The following is a 15741-nucleotide window of genomic DNA, read 5'->3' as shown; positions in this document are numbered from 1 at the left end:
AGAGCAATCAAATACGAAATGCAAAAAACTAAATACAAAAAAAAAAAACAAAATTTATACTAAAAAGTAATGATTTTTTATTATCCATACTCTTTTAATAAATTGTATATAAATTTGAAAAAAATCCTGGCTTTATGAAATTATATTTTACTTATATCCATACGAATGACGAACCTTTGCTAAAGAATGTCTCTTCACAAATTGACGGAACGAATTGTGACGCACGTTTTTCAAAATGCAATTAGCCGGTAATTCGACCTATAAAGAAAAGGTGAAAAAAAAAACCAAACACAAGAAACTCAATATATATACAACTCAAATTTTTATGCAAGTAATTACAAATTTTAGTCAAGACATTAACCGATTTGAAAGCATTTATATTTAATCAAAGAAGATTTCAAGAAGTTGACGGATTTGTATTTTTTTTTTATACCTCCTATCGAAGAATATCGTCATACTACCCGACAATATATATTAGAGGATTTACAAAGCGTATTTTATATATCCTTGATCAGGGAACAGTTTTATATCACTTCAGCCTATCTTATACGATGCCGCGCAGTCGCGAATACACAGACAGTTCGCTGAAGCTTGATGGCGTAATGATAACTCGCAGTTCAAAAGAAGTGCTGGTCTGAAATTTCATACACAACACAAGTACGAGAACATGATCACACTCAAAAATGAAGTCTCGCGGAAAACGCAAAATATTCAGATTAATACAGTGTTACTAGCATAATCATAGTCCCGATTGACCATCATGATCTATCATGTCGACGTTTAAAACAATCGCAGTTACACTTAACGTATGGATTTCAGGTGATGAGTATTAAAAATTTGTCCTAGATCGTATATAACTTTCTTACTTGTTATTTGGTGAATTTGCCGTAGCTATAAGAATGCATGCGAAAGCTTTTTATCAATGCTTAAAGCGTTGTTGAATGCGTTGTTCATTGTAGCGGATGCGTATTAACCATTGAGGCCATAAATAACTTACAGATTTAGCATTAGTGACTTTAACCGGCTCTTCTCCCGGGCATATGATGAAAGACTCATGACCGGGCAGTAAGTGAGCCCTCGTCATGATTGTGTCAATGGTAGAGCTCGAATGAACTGTAGGAATAGAAACTGAATTTGTATGAATTGGCTTATTAGGCACTAGAGTAGAATATAATCGTGGTTGATTGTAATTAGGTCTAAAATTCGAATGATGCGAAATCAAAGCTGGTTCAGCGGATGCAGAAAATTCTACAGTAAAATTTAGAATCATTAACTGCGATAATGACATATCTCATTTACTTACGATTAGCTGTATTTAAAGCTGTTGGTATTGTACTGGGGGGTGAGTAAATAGTTTCCAAAATTGAATCTAGAGAATTTTCCGATGGATGCGGCTCGGCTAGAATTCGAAATATTTATACTTAATAATTTTTCAATTAATTTTCTACATCATTTTACTAACTGTTATCATTGAATTTTGTGCGAGTATATAAAGGCGGTAAATGGGGCTGAACTGACTTTCCCGAAGCTTCATAAGCCTTCGGCGCTGGTTGAACCCAATTTGATATAAACTTGTTCCTTTTAAATTCGGTTTGAGAAGGGACTAAATACACGTAATTCTTGAACAAATTCTTATTAACAATCCAACTTTTCAACTTACGCTTCGTATTCTCGTTTGAGGGGTATGAGTTTGATGTTTCCTTCGTAGCAAAACTGCTAGCCGGAAAATTTGGCGCTAATGTGTGAAAGGAAATCTTGATTAGTTGCTCATATAAAATGAAATTCTTACCGTTCATCGTAATATGTGTTCTTGTTGGTGTATAGGCAGATTCCAAATTAAAATTCAATTGCGTTTCCAAATTAGATGAGTGTTCTTAAAAAAGATTTATAAGTATAATGAAACGTCAGATTATTGACAAATGTGAATAGCTACTTTTTACTGTAATTTTAAACTCGCACTGTGCCACTAGACCATTTTCACTTGTGGCTTCATAAAACACTTTATGCACTCCCACTCCAAAGAGCTCACCGGGTAACTGCAGAAATAAGATATTCAATGAACGCCAAAACGTTTTCAACTAAGTATTTAATCTTACCCGGGACTTATAAACTATCTTAATGCCAGCATCTTTAGATTCAAAACGTGGCTCCTCCCATACCACCGAACGATAGGCTTGATTCTCTCCTAAAGTCACTTCAAATGATGGTGTGCAAAATACAGCTTGAGGGCTTTCAGCATATCTAACATTTATAACAGTTTTGCAACGTGCTCGTCTACCGGTTATAGGGTCGTAACCACGAAATATGACCACATGAATACCTGCCGAGAGATGAGCCTCCAAGTCTCTAGTCCAAGCGGGGGAAGATTGTATGTAACGGTAGTCCATATTTGTAATGGGCTTCTGTAATATAACATGAGTCGTTCGTTCACTGGCATCCAAAAAAACTGTCGTATTTCTCGGGCATTTAATGTATGGGCTGCGTATTCCATGACCGCCACCAATGTTCGTTGTTAAACCAACACCACTAAGAGAACGATTATTAAATGGTGTAGCAATATCATAAGTGGGCACAGTTGGCAATGGCAAAGGTGTGAAACCATTTGTGCTACCCATACGTGTCTCAATTTCCTTTGGCTTACACTCAAAAGGGTCATTATACGACCATTGCATCTGTTGTGTGCACATTGACACTGATTTTCCCACTGGCACATAGCCAGCATTGCACTGCAAACGACAACGTTCTCCCACATATGTGCGACCTGTTGTGCACGAGTGCGGTAGCACAATACCGTGCATAGGTTGAGATAAGGGAGGACAAACTACAGCTAAATGAGATAGAGAAGAATTTACCAAAGCTCCGACAAAACAAAAAATTTATAGAAACATACGCAGACACAAATTTTGATAATCATCCCATTGACCCGAGGCATTACAATAACGTTGACTGGGGCCAACCAGACGATACTTTTGCTTGCACCATATCTTGCAACGAGTGTTGTAAAACAAACGCTGCTTATGACGATACTTAGTGCAATGAATTTCCGCATTCTCTGGCGGCTCAAAAACGGGACATTCGTCACGAAGTTCAATACGCTTTTCACAAGTTTTGCGATCGTCAGCTAAGCGATAACCTGAGGAACATTTGCACTCAAAGCTACCCATATGATTTATGCACTGGCCACCCAAGCATCTGCCATTATTTTCATCACATTCGTCAATATCAACGCAACGTCTTCTATCTTCCAACCTATAGCCAGATGGACATAAGCAATCATACGAACCGTTGATATTAAGGCAACCAAATTCACATATATCAGGTACTAAGCATTCGTTGATATCCACGCATCTAGTGGGATCATCTGGGCTGACTGTGTAACCTGCGGGACATATGGGCAAGCAGGATTCACCAATTCTTTGTTGAACACCATCAGGGCACAAACACTCATAAGAACCCTCTGTGTTAACACATTTAAAATCACATCCGCCGTTTTTATACAAGCATTCATTAATATCATAACATGTTTTACGATCATCTTGCAACGCCCAGCCTGCTGGACAATTACAACCTATTTCAATGCTACAAAAGTGTGAACAGCCACCATTGTTTATTAAACAAGCGGAATTTATACAGCTTTTTCCGTCTTCTGCCAGAGTCGATTCCGATGGGCAAACGCATTCATAGGAACCCATCGTGTTAACACATTTATGGCTGCAGCCATGATCGGTAGTCGAACATTCATCCATATCCAAACAGAGTGAACGATTACTGCTCAAATAGTAGCCATTGGGACAAGTGCACTCGAAACCACCCTCAATGTTTATACATTCATGAGAGCAATCATGTTGCCCCACTAAACATTCATTAACGTCCAAACAACTCCTTTGATCTTCGGCCAATTCATAACCTGACTCGCAGGCACATATGTATGAACCTAAAATATTTATACAAATAACACTACAGTTGTCAAAGTTTTCCGCGCATTCATTAATATCCAAACATGAGTGATTATCTGAAGCCAGTGTGAAACCTCTACGACACGAGCAAGCATAACTAGCAAAGAGATTTTCACAAACATGTTCGCAACTATTATTAGTAAGTAGGCATTCGTCTATATCCAAACAGGTTTTTTCATCCAAGTCCAAGTGCAATCCTTTTGGACAAGAGCACTTGGCATGACCGTCAGTATGGTGACAACTATGTGAGCAACCACCATTCTGCTGAAGGCAAGCATTAAAAAGAATACAAGATCTATTGTTTTCTGTGTTCAGTAGATAACCTGGCGGGCAAGTGCACTCATAACTTCCAGGTAGATTAATGCAAAAATGTGAGCATTGGCCGTTATCTATAGAGCATTCGTCAATGTCTAAGCAAGCGGGTGAATGAGATGAATTTAATGATGAATTATATAATGAGAATAAGTCAGCGTGATCTAAGCTTAAGCCTACAGCGTAACCTGATGGACATATGCATGTGAAAGAACCGTTAAGATTTTCGCATATCATATCCGATAAACAAGTGTGAGCACCCGTAATGCATTCATCGATATCAAAGCAATAGTTTTTTAAAGGTTCATCTAGAAAATCGAATCCTTGGTGACACGAACAATTAAACCCACCTGCGAAATTTGTGCACAAGTGATGGCAGCCGCCATTTCCCTCTTCACACTCGTCAATGTCTACACAAGTTTTACCAGTATCATCTAATCTAAAGCCTTGATAGCAGGAACACATTCCGTGTTCATCAGAGTTACAAATATGTTCGCAGTCATTATTATTTATCGAACAAAGATCCAAACCAATACAATTTTGCCCTAAGTTTTCTAACGTCATATTTTCCGGGCAAGTGCATACAAATGTTTGTCCATCTGATATACATCCATGTGAACAAGGATGGTTAACGCAAGGATCTTCGACGGCTGATTCACACAGGCCAGTATTCTCGTCAGGCTCGGAACCGTCGTAACACACACATTTAAAAGTTCCTGGATAGTTAACACATTGCAAACTGCCACAAATTTCGTTCTGCACTTGACATTCATCAATGTCTTCGCATTCATTAGTACTGCTCTCTCTAAACTTGAAACCTTCAGGACACAAACAACGGTAGTCGCCTTCAATGTTGACACACTCGTGAGAGCATTTGTGACTTTCCTCTCTGCATTCATCGATGTCGATGCAGCTATGATTGTTTTGTACATATCCAATAGGACATATGCAGTTAAAGCTCGTTTCATTTTCGGTAGGCTGACAAGTACCAGGAGAACAACGTTCATTACCATGACTATGGGAACAAATATCATCAATTTCGGAACAAGTAAAACCATCTTCGGATAATTTGTAACCTTCAGCACATAAACACTCGTATGAACCATCCAAGAGATCATTGCAATCATGCGAGCACTGAGTTTTATTTAAATCATGACTGTTTAAATCTTCGCATCTATCCAGCACGCATGTGCGCAAGTCTTCAAATAAATGATATTTAGGGGGACAATAGCATACAAAACCGCCAATTGTATTTTCACAGTAATGTGAACATAGCCTAGAAGGAACTTCGTTTTCATTGTATTCCACTACAATAGAGCACTCGTCAATGTCCAAACAGGTTCTATTGTCAACAGCTAAATAAAAACCGGGAGAACAAGAGCATTGGAAACCACCATCCGTATTAAGGCAAATCTCGCAGTCGTGAGTCATTTCTGAACATTCATCAACGTCCACACAGTGGCCGTTAAGAGCCCGATATCCCGCCGCACATTCCAAAGTTGCGACTGGTGAAGTGCTTTCGGATATTTTTGTATAAACTTCCGTACGGATTAAATCGTTTTCTTCAGCAGAATGGGAATTAATAGCAATACAATGGTACGAACCAGGTGTATTTTCGCAGCCTGCTGTACATTCTACAGACTTTTCGGGATCTTCGCATTCATTGATATCTAAAACGAAAGCAAAAAAGATGAAAGCTAATGAAAACTTATGCGCAAATTCCTCATAATAGAAACCATTGCTCAAATGAAACTAACGGCCACCTTATTAAAACCTCTTACACCATGCCCCCCATAGAATTTAAGAATATCTTAATCAATGATTTTTTAGTCGTTTCCTCCACCAATTAAATTACATAATGTGTTTCGCAACGTGGCCTTAACTTACAAACAAACCTTCACAATTTTTCCCATCATCCATCATGCGATAACCCAACGGACATACACAAAACACACGTCCTAATGATAACGACAGACATGTATGCGAACAACCACCATTGTTAGGTTGAGAGCATTTGCCAGCATCTACACATGTGTGATTGTTTGCCGATAATTGCGTGCCGGGCAAATTGTCACAAGAACACCTGTAACCGGGCTGATGATTATGGCAAGTATCGTGACAAGGACCGTGACCGTTACGCAGAAGGCACTCATTAATGTCTGGCGTTATTGACATTGTGAAATTTTTGTTGTAGTTGTAACAAAAGCGAAGCAAAAAAATTTTAAGCAAGCATTAAAGGATCGACGCTGATAGCGATAAGTGAGGTCATAACAGAGCTTACCAATGCATGTAGTGCCAGTAAAAGTATCAAGTTGATAGCCGGGCTCACAAGTGCATTGAAAAGAACCAGGTAAATTTTCACAAACTTGTTCACAGCCACCATTGCCAAGAAGACATTCATTTATATCTGAAAACGAGAAAAATAAGAGAAAATTTAAAAATTCGATTGCTTTTATTTGAAAAGCGCACACCATGACAGGTGGAATAATCGTAGGGATCCAAGCTAAACCCTTCATGACAAGAACACCGCAATCTAGGCTCATTTTCACCAGGGTATAACAATCGTTCACACATTTGACTGCAACCACCTTTATTAGCACCGCATTCCTCGTCTAGAATTCGAGGTGTGTAAGGATCTTGCGTGGGCTCCACTACTATATTCGCTTCTGTTGAGACTTCGGTTAAATCTCCCTCTACTTTATGGCCATCTTCAGAACTGGAAGAAGGCGGCGACTCATTAGGTGGTTCACGAATAACCGGCCTAGGCGTTTTTTCTCGAACAACACCGTCATCTTCACCATCGTCTTCATCGCCATTATCATAATCACCATATTCTACTCAAGAGAAAAAAATCTCTATCAATTTCCAATATTGCGAATCGCATTTTTATTTACCTTCTTCATCTTCTTCTTCGACATATTCGCCCAATGATATGCAAACCGGTAGCTCGCCAACCCATTTGCGATCGCTACAATATAATGTATTAATTTCACTATCTTCGAGCTCAAAATGCTCATTGCAAGAGTACGAAGCTACGAGAAAAACATTGTCGCCTCTACGTCTTCTGTCATATTTTTGAACGTAGCCATGTCGAATCTCAGGTGCTTTCACTTTAGCCTGAACGCAAGACATATCCAACGTAGCAACCAAATCTGCAGATACCGAACGATCTTCAACTATATCAGATTGTTTTCGCTTCTTATTCGCGTTTTCCGCATTCATTTCATTAGAATCACTTTGTCGTATACATTCCGGTATTTCGGTAATCCATTCATCTGTATCCAAATCACATACTACTTCAGACGGTCCCTTTAATTCGTAACCCGACAAACAAGTATAAATAGCACGTATAGCTGTCTCTTCGTCTTCGATACGGATGTTCGCATAATTAACGCTAGGTGGTCTCTCACAGTCTTCATAACGCGCCGCAATCACTGTCGTAAACAATATTTAACAAAAATAAAAATTTTGTTAGATCTTTAAGAAATCTCCCACCTACGTGCCGCTATGCATATATAAATGATGTCAATAAATTTTTCTTTTAATAGGTTTTTTAATATCTCAGCTATCGTGACGAAAAGAAAAAACATCGACATTCACGACTGATTGTCCTCATATATTTTTTTAAAACTAGATAGCCGACATATAGAATACAAGAAAGCAAAACGAATTCGTCACCCTAATGCTGTCCACAGCCAAAATAATTAATCATTTACTTCCGAAATTCGGCCGAAAACAAGTAATAAAAGTTTACTCATCTGTTAGAGCCAATATTCTATACGATCTGCTTGAAATCGTTATATAAAAACTACAGAATATTTTTCCATCTTTCTGCAAATATGCCGGAAGATTAAGATTGCGTTTACAGTAAAGTTTTATAAGACGTTATTTAACATTTGTACATATTCTTGGATTCATATGCGCTGTTGGTAAGTAGGAACGAATCGCATCTACTTTTACACTTTTTCTCTACTCATCAATTAGGCAGACTGCACACCATGTCAGTAAAGCATCAGGTCCGAGTTTTTTATTACAATCCATGATCGGATGTGATAGAACGTGATAGAACGAATGAACTTTAATTAAAAATCGTTACAATTGTTTCGCTAAGGGAGCAATTGCACGTCTTGCGAGAAAAATCTAATAGACATGTACGTACAACGTAACATTCCCAATCCAATAAAGCATTGAAATACGAGCAAATACTACAGCTGTTGCTAATGACTTCAATTAATGCGAACAGCTGATTGTTAAGCTTTAGGTCACATAACTGGCAACGAAAATCGAGTTATTAAATACGAATTTCGATAAGCAAGAGTCTTCAATCAATATCTAATAGATTGATTTTCTCGAATTCAGTCAAATTCATTAATTTATTTATATTCGTCTTTATATTTATTTGTATCGGATATTATAGATTCATTCAGAGGGCATATATGAGGAATACTCGGATAATATGAGGAAAACTTACCGGAAATTAATGACAAAGTCAACAACAAATGATAACCGTATCCCATTTTTTTCTATGGAATAATTATTTACTTGAGGAAAGGGATCGTTTAAAAATTTCATGAGAAATATTTTCTGCAAAAAAAAAAAAGTTTTAATATATTTAAATATAGTTTAAAAAAAATATTTTTTCTACTTTTTATACATTTTACATTTCTATTAAATTTCATTACACAATCGAATTTTTTTTAAATTTTTCTCAAAATTTTAAAACTTCTTTTTAATAAATAATTTCAAAGCTGAATGTAGTTAAAAGAAATTAAAAATTTTTATTCGTCATATCTATTTTGAAACTTTAATTCTGTTTTTAATTATTTCACTCATTATTACTCCATTTTCACTTAGGTTTTCTTTCGGCTCCTATTCTTTTCTTTTTCATATTACCTGAACAACTTGACTTTACAAGAGTCACGATCCGACTGAGAATGGATGGATTTCTCACAGAGCTAAGGATCATAGAAAGCGACATCATCACTGGAATGAAACGAAAAATCATGAATAACGAACAAAAGTCATCATTTATTCATGCGTTTATATGTGTTTTAAAATCATAAGTTTCTTCATCGTGACGATATTTCCGCCAAAAACAACAAAAATCTTAGGGCGGTAGGAAATTGTTAAAGATTCATAAGTTTTTCACTTTTCTATTTTTTTTTTTTTAATGTTTTTTCTTTTTTTGTATTTTTTTATCACTACATTAGCCAAACAACAGCACAACAACAATGCACTTCATATATATATACATACATATTTAGGCATCATATTTATATGTAGAACGGTTGTGCAGTGTGCGTTGACTCTGAAAGATCGGCGTTTGTTTATTTTGCCATATGACAAAATGCTATTTTTGTTTGTCACAGTCATAGGAGCGAGCATACATAGAATTACAATAAACATAATTCACTTTAAAGCGAATAGTGAGTGCCTACCAATAGTAAACAATCTGATTTCTGCTATATACAATTATTACAATAATTTGAGAGCTAATATTAAAAATTATTACAAAACCTTCAAATATGTAAGAAACTATTTCAACGATTCCGATTTAATTGAAAAAATCATATATTGTTGCAATTCTTTTTTGCTTTATTAACTAATGGACCTCGTTAACCCCCGAAATCCATAGATTGTCGTTATGAAAGCAATTTACCGAAATATTTCATAATTAATTATGAGCAGATAAGCGCGATTATAGAGATAGTTACTTATAAATAACACAACTAAATATGATTCATAGATTTTCGAAGTTGTGAGACCGTTACGAATGTAACGATTCATTTTGCATGCCTCTATTTCATCAGTTATCGAGATAAAACTGCGATATATATGATACATAGGTACATAAAGAAAGTGTTTCATTTGGTATGAAAATAAGAAGATATTCACATACACCATGACGTTCAAACTAACACCTTTACATTTATATACGGCAATCGTAAATGAAGTGTTGCTTTTAGAGTTTCATGAGAAGAAAAGCATAAAAAAAATTCCAAAATGAAAACGAGAAATAGAAAATATGATGACAGCCTGATGCTTAGTTTATGACAATCAGCCTATGTAATTTAAATATATACACATTCGCTTAACACAATGAATCACATTGTAGTTTATATGTATAAATATGTTGGAAAGGTGATTTTTTTAACATTATTTTCGTAGAAGTTTAAATACGAAAATCGAAATTTAAAATATTTGTACAACAACCTTACAATTGACCTCAATCTAATTGAATAGTGTATCGCAATAATAGCTGGAAAAGTAAAATAAAAGTAAGTGAAAATAACCATTTTCCGCTACATTAAACAGAAGCAATTAATCAGCGTACAAATGCCTAGAAGAAAACGTTAAAACACTTTTGTTTCTACAATTATAATATATGTGACAATATAAGCAAATTTTGCTATAAACTCCCAACTTTTTAGCACATTGTTATAAGAGTAGAGCACAAATAACAAGTTGAGTCGTCGAATCTCATTACTCTGAAATTTACTCTTTCAATAAATTGACGTATTTGAAATTATATCATTCTTAGTTTCGATAGTAAGATTCGGTTTTCATCTTAAATTACATTATCGTTTCTATTAAATGCAACAACAAACTCTCTCAGGTTATTTCATGTAATATTTGAATTAAATGATAGAGGGAAAATATCAATTTCATTCATATTCCTATGTAAACGTCAGCTTGCAATACCAGTTGCCTTTACATCATTTATGCTTTTATGCAAGCGTTTGCCTGCAAATGTCCATAAGAAAGCAAAAAGTGAGCAAAATAGGTGCACAATTTCCAATCCGGTGAGTAAAAGAACAGAACTGCTGATCATACTCAATCGATTTTGAACCTGTATGAAGCCAAATTGCATGGATTATTAAGCAAAGTGATAAGAACGCAATACATACGCAAAATTCAGTTACACACTTGTAGATACCAAGCCACCAACGATAAGAAAGGGGTATGTCTAAACTAAAACCATCGTTTTCTTAGACCGGATCTACGATCAATCTATAAGCTTCCGGTCTGAAAAATATATGGCCATATGATTTCTGGATAGTACCTATCTTCAAACGATTGGTGTCAAAATTTGATGACATTCTGATAATTAAATTACAGATTGTGATGGTCTTAGTGATTCCAGTTTTGCAATTTTTAACACAAAAGAAAAAATCGTTGCTCTTTTGTAAGGGAGAACGCCGCTCACAATCGGAATTGGGCTGAGAGATGTTTTAGCGGCTCTTGACTGTCAAAAAAATAGATTTTTAGGGGGACTGCCAATTTGAAGCACAATCATATGGAATCCGATAATACCAAACGCTCTGATCGCCCGAATTCACCACTTGCTCCAGAAAACGTGAAAAACATAAAAAACATATTGGGATGCGCATGTTATAATATTCATGGACTATTTCAAAATAAAAACAAATGCATTATAAGTGCGTTTGAAAGACGAGATTGCAGTAAAACGTCAAGTTTGACCTGAGAGTTATTGAATGCTGACAAATTTCGAACAAAATTCGTCTACACACTACATTCAATAAGCTTGAAAAATAAGAAAAGCAGGCTTTGTTCTTTAGTATACGAAAAACTTCAGACACAGCCCCTGGCTTACGATCAGACATTTGTCATACTTGCACTATCAGATGTTCTATTTCACAAAATGGAAAGCAAATTGTTACGATACAGATAACTAAAAAAATTCTTAAATTTCGACAGCAGCCTGTCTACTTCGTTTGCCAAATTCAATTCAACAATATTAGCTGTAATATATATATACATATATATATATATAGAGCATTTATATGGATGAGTAATGGAGGCAATGAGCATTTCCTACTCAACCCTTTGAATTCGGATTTGATACTGTAGTCTTTTTCCAGTAAGTAAGGAAAAGTTTATTGAAAACCTTATCCAATCACTCTAAGAATCTAACGACATGTTGTAAAAGCAATATATAGTCTTTAGCGAAACTGTTGGAAAGACAGCGATTTTTGTTTTCGAAATGAATCGCTAATATTTACTTCACCAAGAATTAGGGGATCGAAAAAAGCATGCCTCTCATGAAAAAAGCACCTCTATGGGTCAACTGTAAAACTTTTTTTTTTTTGTCTATGCGGAACGCAACGTTAATTTTATAATATTATAAATAAAACATTTATTTTTCATTGAAGCGACAAAAAAGTTTGGATAAACATAATAATTTTGGTTATTGTACGTAAATAAAGCTTCAACATCGTGCACTATTTACTCTTTTTACAAAGAGAGAAAAAAAAATAGAAAATTTACTATTTTTCTTTTTGGTCTCGTTCAGAATATTAACCATAAAGCAAGAATCATCAAAAAAAAAAAAAAAAAAAAACACACGCTAACGCCTTCATCCATAACACAAGCCGACAGTAAATTACCATCAATAAAATAGCAATTACTTAAAAAACTAACGTCAGTAGCTCAAACTCAAACAACTCAAATTATAACTGATTCGAAAGCATCCGATTGCTAAGATTACTTAAAGCGCATCTTTGAATGGATTGCGCTGTCAAGAAGAAATTACAAAACAATGCGAATTTAATTTATGCGAATTTGTTCGCAATTATATGTAGGTGTGGATGCCTGCATTCCATAGATATTAACAATGTTCAGATATTTAATCTAATTTTTTTTTTTGCCTCATCTTTTGACTTATTTGGTATGCGACATTGTAAATGGGCATAAAGAGAAATTTTTTACTCTCACATCAGTAATCGAATATTTATCGAATCAAAAGCAATAACAAGTACGAAAGTTATATTCATTTGTGGCGAATTTTAAATACCTGTCATCACAAATCATGGGCTAATCATCTTTTATTCTCTCTCTTATATTGAGTAAAGAAAAGAATAATAATAATAATAATAATAATAATAATAATAATAATAATAATAATAATATATCTAAAGACGAAAATATAATTTCATAGTAATTATACGAAAGTACAATTTTTAATTAAAATTTCCCCCTAATTGTATAGATGGGTCTTACAAACGCAATGACAAGGCTAGTATATTCGTAACTTTTGAATAGTAGATGAAAATACAACTCTTTAAAAATAATTAAACAATTTACGGTTGACTAAACAACTTAATTAATTTCTGTATTTATTTATTTATTTATTTAAGTTCTTTTTTTTAAAATAATTTAAGTTTTTTACAAGGAAAGAAACTTTAAACGCCTCACACATTAAATACTGCAACTGACCAGTAATATATGATTGTATATATGTATACATGTGTATGCTATACATACAAAATAATAGCAGCAAAATAAATTATAATACATACGATTAAATATATATCATACGCTTTTATGGCTAATCTCGTTTGAGCTTTGTGCTGCTTACAAGCTTGTTACATTTTCTCCTTAAGAGTGTAGAGATTCTAACATTTTAGCAGGTGTCACATCGATCGATTCATAGTAGATTACAACTTTGTTTCCGGGATTTGTTCATATTCTTCAGCTTTTTCGATTTTCTCTTTCAGTTTTTCTGCATTTCTCCATAAGAATTGTCAGAATTTCAGAATGAAGAAGAAATGCGTCCATCTTGACTTTAAGAATTTTACATTGATCAAGAATATACACTATATACACATATACCTTTTATAGATATACTTTTTATATACCTCTTTTTGTAGAACCTCTGTTGCGTACTTCTATTATATAATCTACTATCTATTATTGATTAAAACAGTAAAGTGAGAAGAAATAGATCGCTTAAGGACATGTATAAATAAATTTATTTCAAAAATGAAGACAAAATTTGGACATTGTTGTGAAAGATATTTCCATAAGGATTAAAAGTTGAATACGTTCAAGCATTGCTGTAAGAATCTAAGTATTGTTACATTTTAAGCTTGGCCAGGGCAGAAACTTCACTGAATTTAGAATCTCTTAAGATTATTCTAAAAATGTTCCTAACGACTGGTACGATATTTGGGAAAATAAAATTGCAAATATATTTGAATCCATGTTCACGTTTGTTTTACCCTCAAAGGGATGGGATAATGAACCGGTTAATTTAGATTAATTTCTTACCATGAATTACTTTTTGCATTACGAATTTCATATATCACTACCTATTCTAACTTTAATTACAAAAACTTCAATTCGTAACTTGGTGAAGTTTAAGACGACTTATGTTATGCTGGGGATAACCAAGTTATTAACGCTAGATCAAACTCGTCGAATATAAATTGATACAGCTAAGAATAACATTATACTTCGTATTACGTTTTTAATTAATCGTTAATACGCAAATCATCGGCAAACTGGAAGAAACTTAATAATAAATATTCTTTTTTGCTTATAAGGTGGGACAGAGATTATATTTCGTAAGATCTCCGTAAGGTAAATTGCAACCACTCCCTTTATTTAATATTATATTACTAATAATATTACTATTAATTTCGGCATAGAATGAATACGAAGACTAAAGTCTTAAAGCACTAGCATCTAAAGGCTTTCGACTTTATTAAAAACTCTACCGCGCTTGAGATTTGAACCCACGACCGCTGAGTTGCTGGCCGAGACTTTTGCTTACTCGGCCACTCAGGCGGGTTTGTTTTATAATCTGTGTATTAAGATCGGTGAAAAAAAATTTGAAAAGAATAAGTGAAAACACTGTTGTAGCACACGGCCCATCATTAATTACCCTACACCAATTCGCTTAATACCCATATCCAATTTTTAAAAATAAGGCCTTATATGAGAAGTGGTCGAAAAAATGGTCGATTCCGAAGCATTTTCCGTGGTTCAAAACATCTGCATATACAAAATTTCATCAAAATTTCTCAAAAATTGCGACTTGTAAGTTGAATACAAGAAATGCAACAAATAAGAAAGCGAACGAACGGACAAATGGGCAAACGGACAGACAAGTTTATATGCATTGAGAAAATGATTCTGAATAGATTGGTCTGATTAATCTATCTCAAGTTCTTTTGGACGTTTGCGATCAGCTGTCTATAACTGAATACATCCTTATATCACAAGTGGTGTAGAGTACTAAAATTCTATAAGAGTCATCCTTTTCTTTTTTTTTTTTTTTTTTTTTTTGATTAAATTTCTGACATTAGTACTGCCAAGTTCGTGTCATATAAGTAGCCTAAATTGAATAATTTTCTTCTTTTTTTGTTTAATTAAATTTTTTTTTTTTATTAATCTTGTTGCTGATCGCTTTAATCTCTTTTCCACTTAACTGAATGAAGAAGAGGTGTAAGGAAATTATAAAACTAAAGTCCCGTAAAAATCTTTCATCCGCATAGATATTTCCTAATTTAATTCAGAGAGAAAAAGAGAGTGAGAAAAAACATAAAATAAATTTTTCTTCTATGTTTTCTTTTTACTTTTATTTTAAATGAAAGGGGTAAACTTTGATTAATTAACAAGTTTTAAATAAAATTTTGTGCGCAAAACTTAAACTATGAAAATTTTAAAA

At 34.3% G+C, this 15741-nt stretch overlaps 1 protein-coding gene across 1 annotated transcript; it reads right to left on the bottom strand.

The window, feature by feature from the left end:
• Positions 1 to 129: 129 nt before the first annotated feature.
• Positions 130 to 8827, bottom strand: LOC119644395 (fibrillin-2-like). Its single transcript, XM_038043941.1, has 14 exons — positions 8740 to 8827; positions 7163 to 7702; positions 6740 to 7102; positions 6550 to 6675; positions 4619 to 5938; positions 2891 to 3934; positions 2097 to 2827; positions 1934 to 2036; positions 1790 to 1873; positions 1661 to 1735; positions 1463 to 1603; positions 1304 to 1399; positions 998 to 1248; positions 130 to 258 (listed from the first exon to the last, which is right to left on the bottom strand). Exons 1-14 carry the CDS (start codon positions 8783 to 8785, stop codon positions 148 to 150), a joined length of 5031 nt encoding a protein of 1676 aa, XP_037899869.1. The 5' UTR covers positions 8786 to 8827; the 3' UTR covers positions 130 to 147.
• Between the last annotated feature and the right edge of the window lie 6914 nt (positions 8828 to 15741).

Source organism: Glossina fuscipes, unplaced genomic scaffold (assembly GCF_014805625.2).
Source record: "Glossina fuscipes isolate IAEA_lab_2018 unplaced genomic scaffold, Yale_Gfus_2 114996, whole genome shotgun sequence".
Classification (NCBI taxonomy): domain Eukaryota; kingdom Metazoa; phylum Arthropoda; class Insecta; order Diptera; family Glossinidae; genus Glossina; species Glossina fuscipes.
This window is presented reverse-complemented; position numbering and strand designations above follow the sequence as displayed.

Excerpts from the sequence above, each read along its gene's own strand:
- LOC119644395 (XM_038043941.1), bottom strand. The coding sequence starts at position 8,785 with ATGGGATACGGTTATCATTTGTTGTTGACTTTGTCATTAATTTCCG. Across the intron at positions 5,939-6,549 it reads TACTGGCACTACATGCATTG|ATATCAATGAATGCGAAGAT; the intron begins GTAAGCTCTGTT and ends CTTTCGTTTTAG. Across the intron at positions 1,874-1,933 it reads GTTTAAAATTACAGTAAAAA|AACACTCATCTAATTTGGAA; the intron begins GTAGCTATTCAC and ends ATCTTTTTTAAG.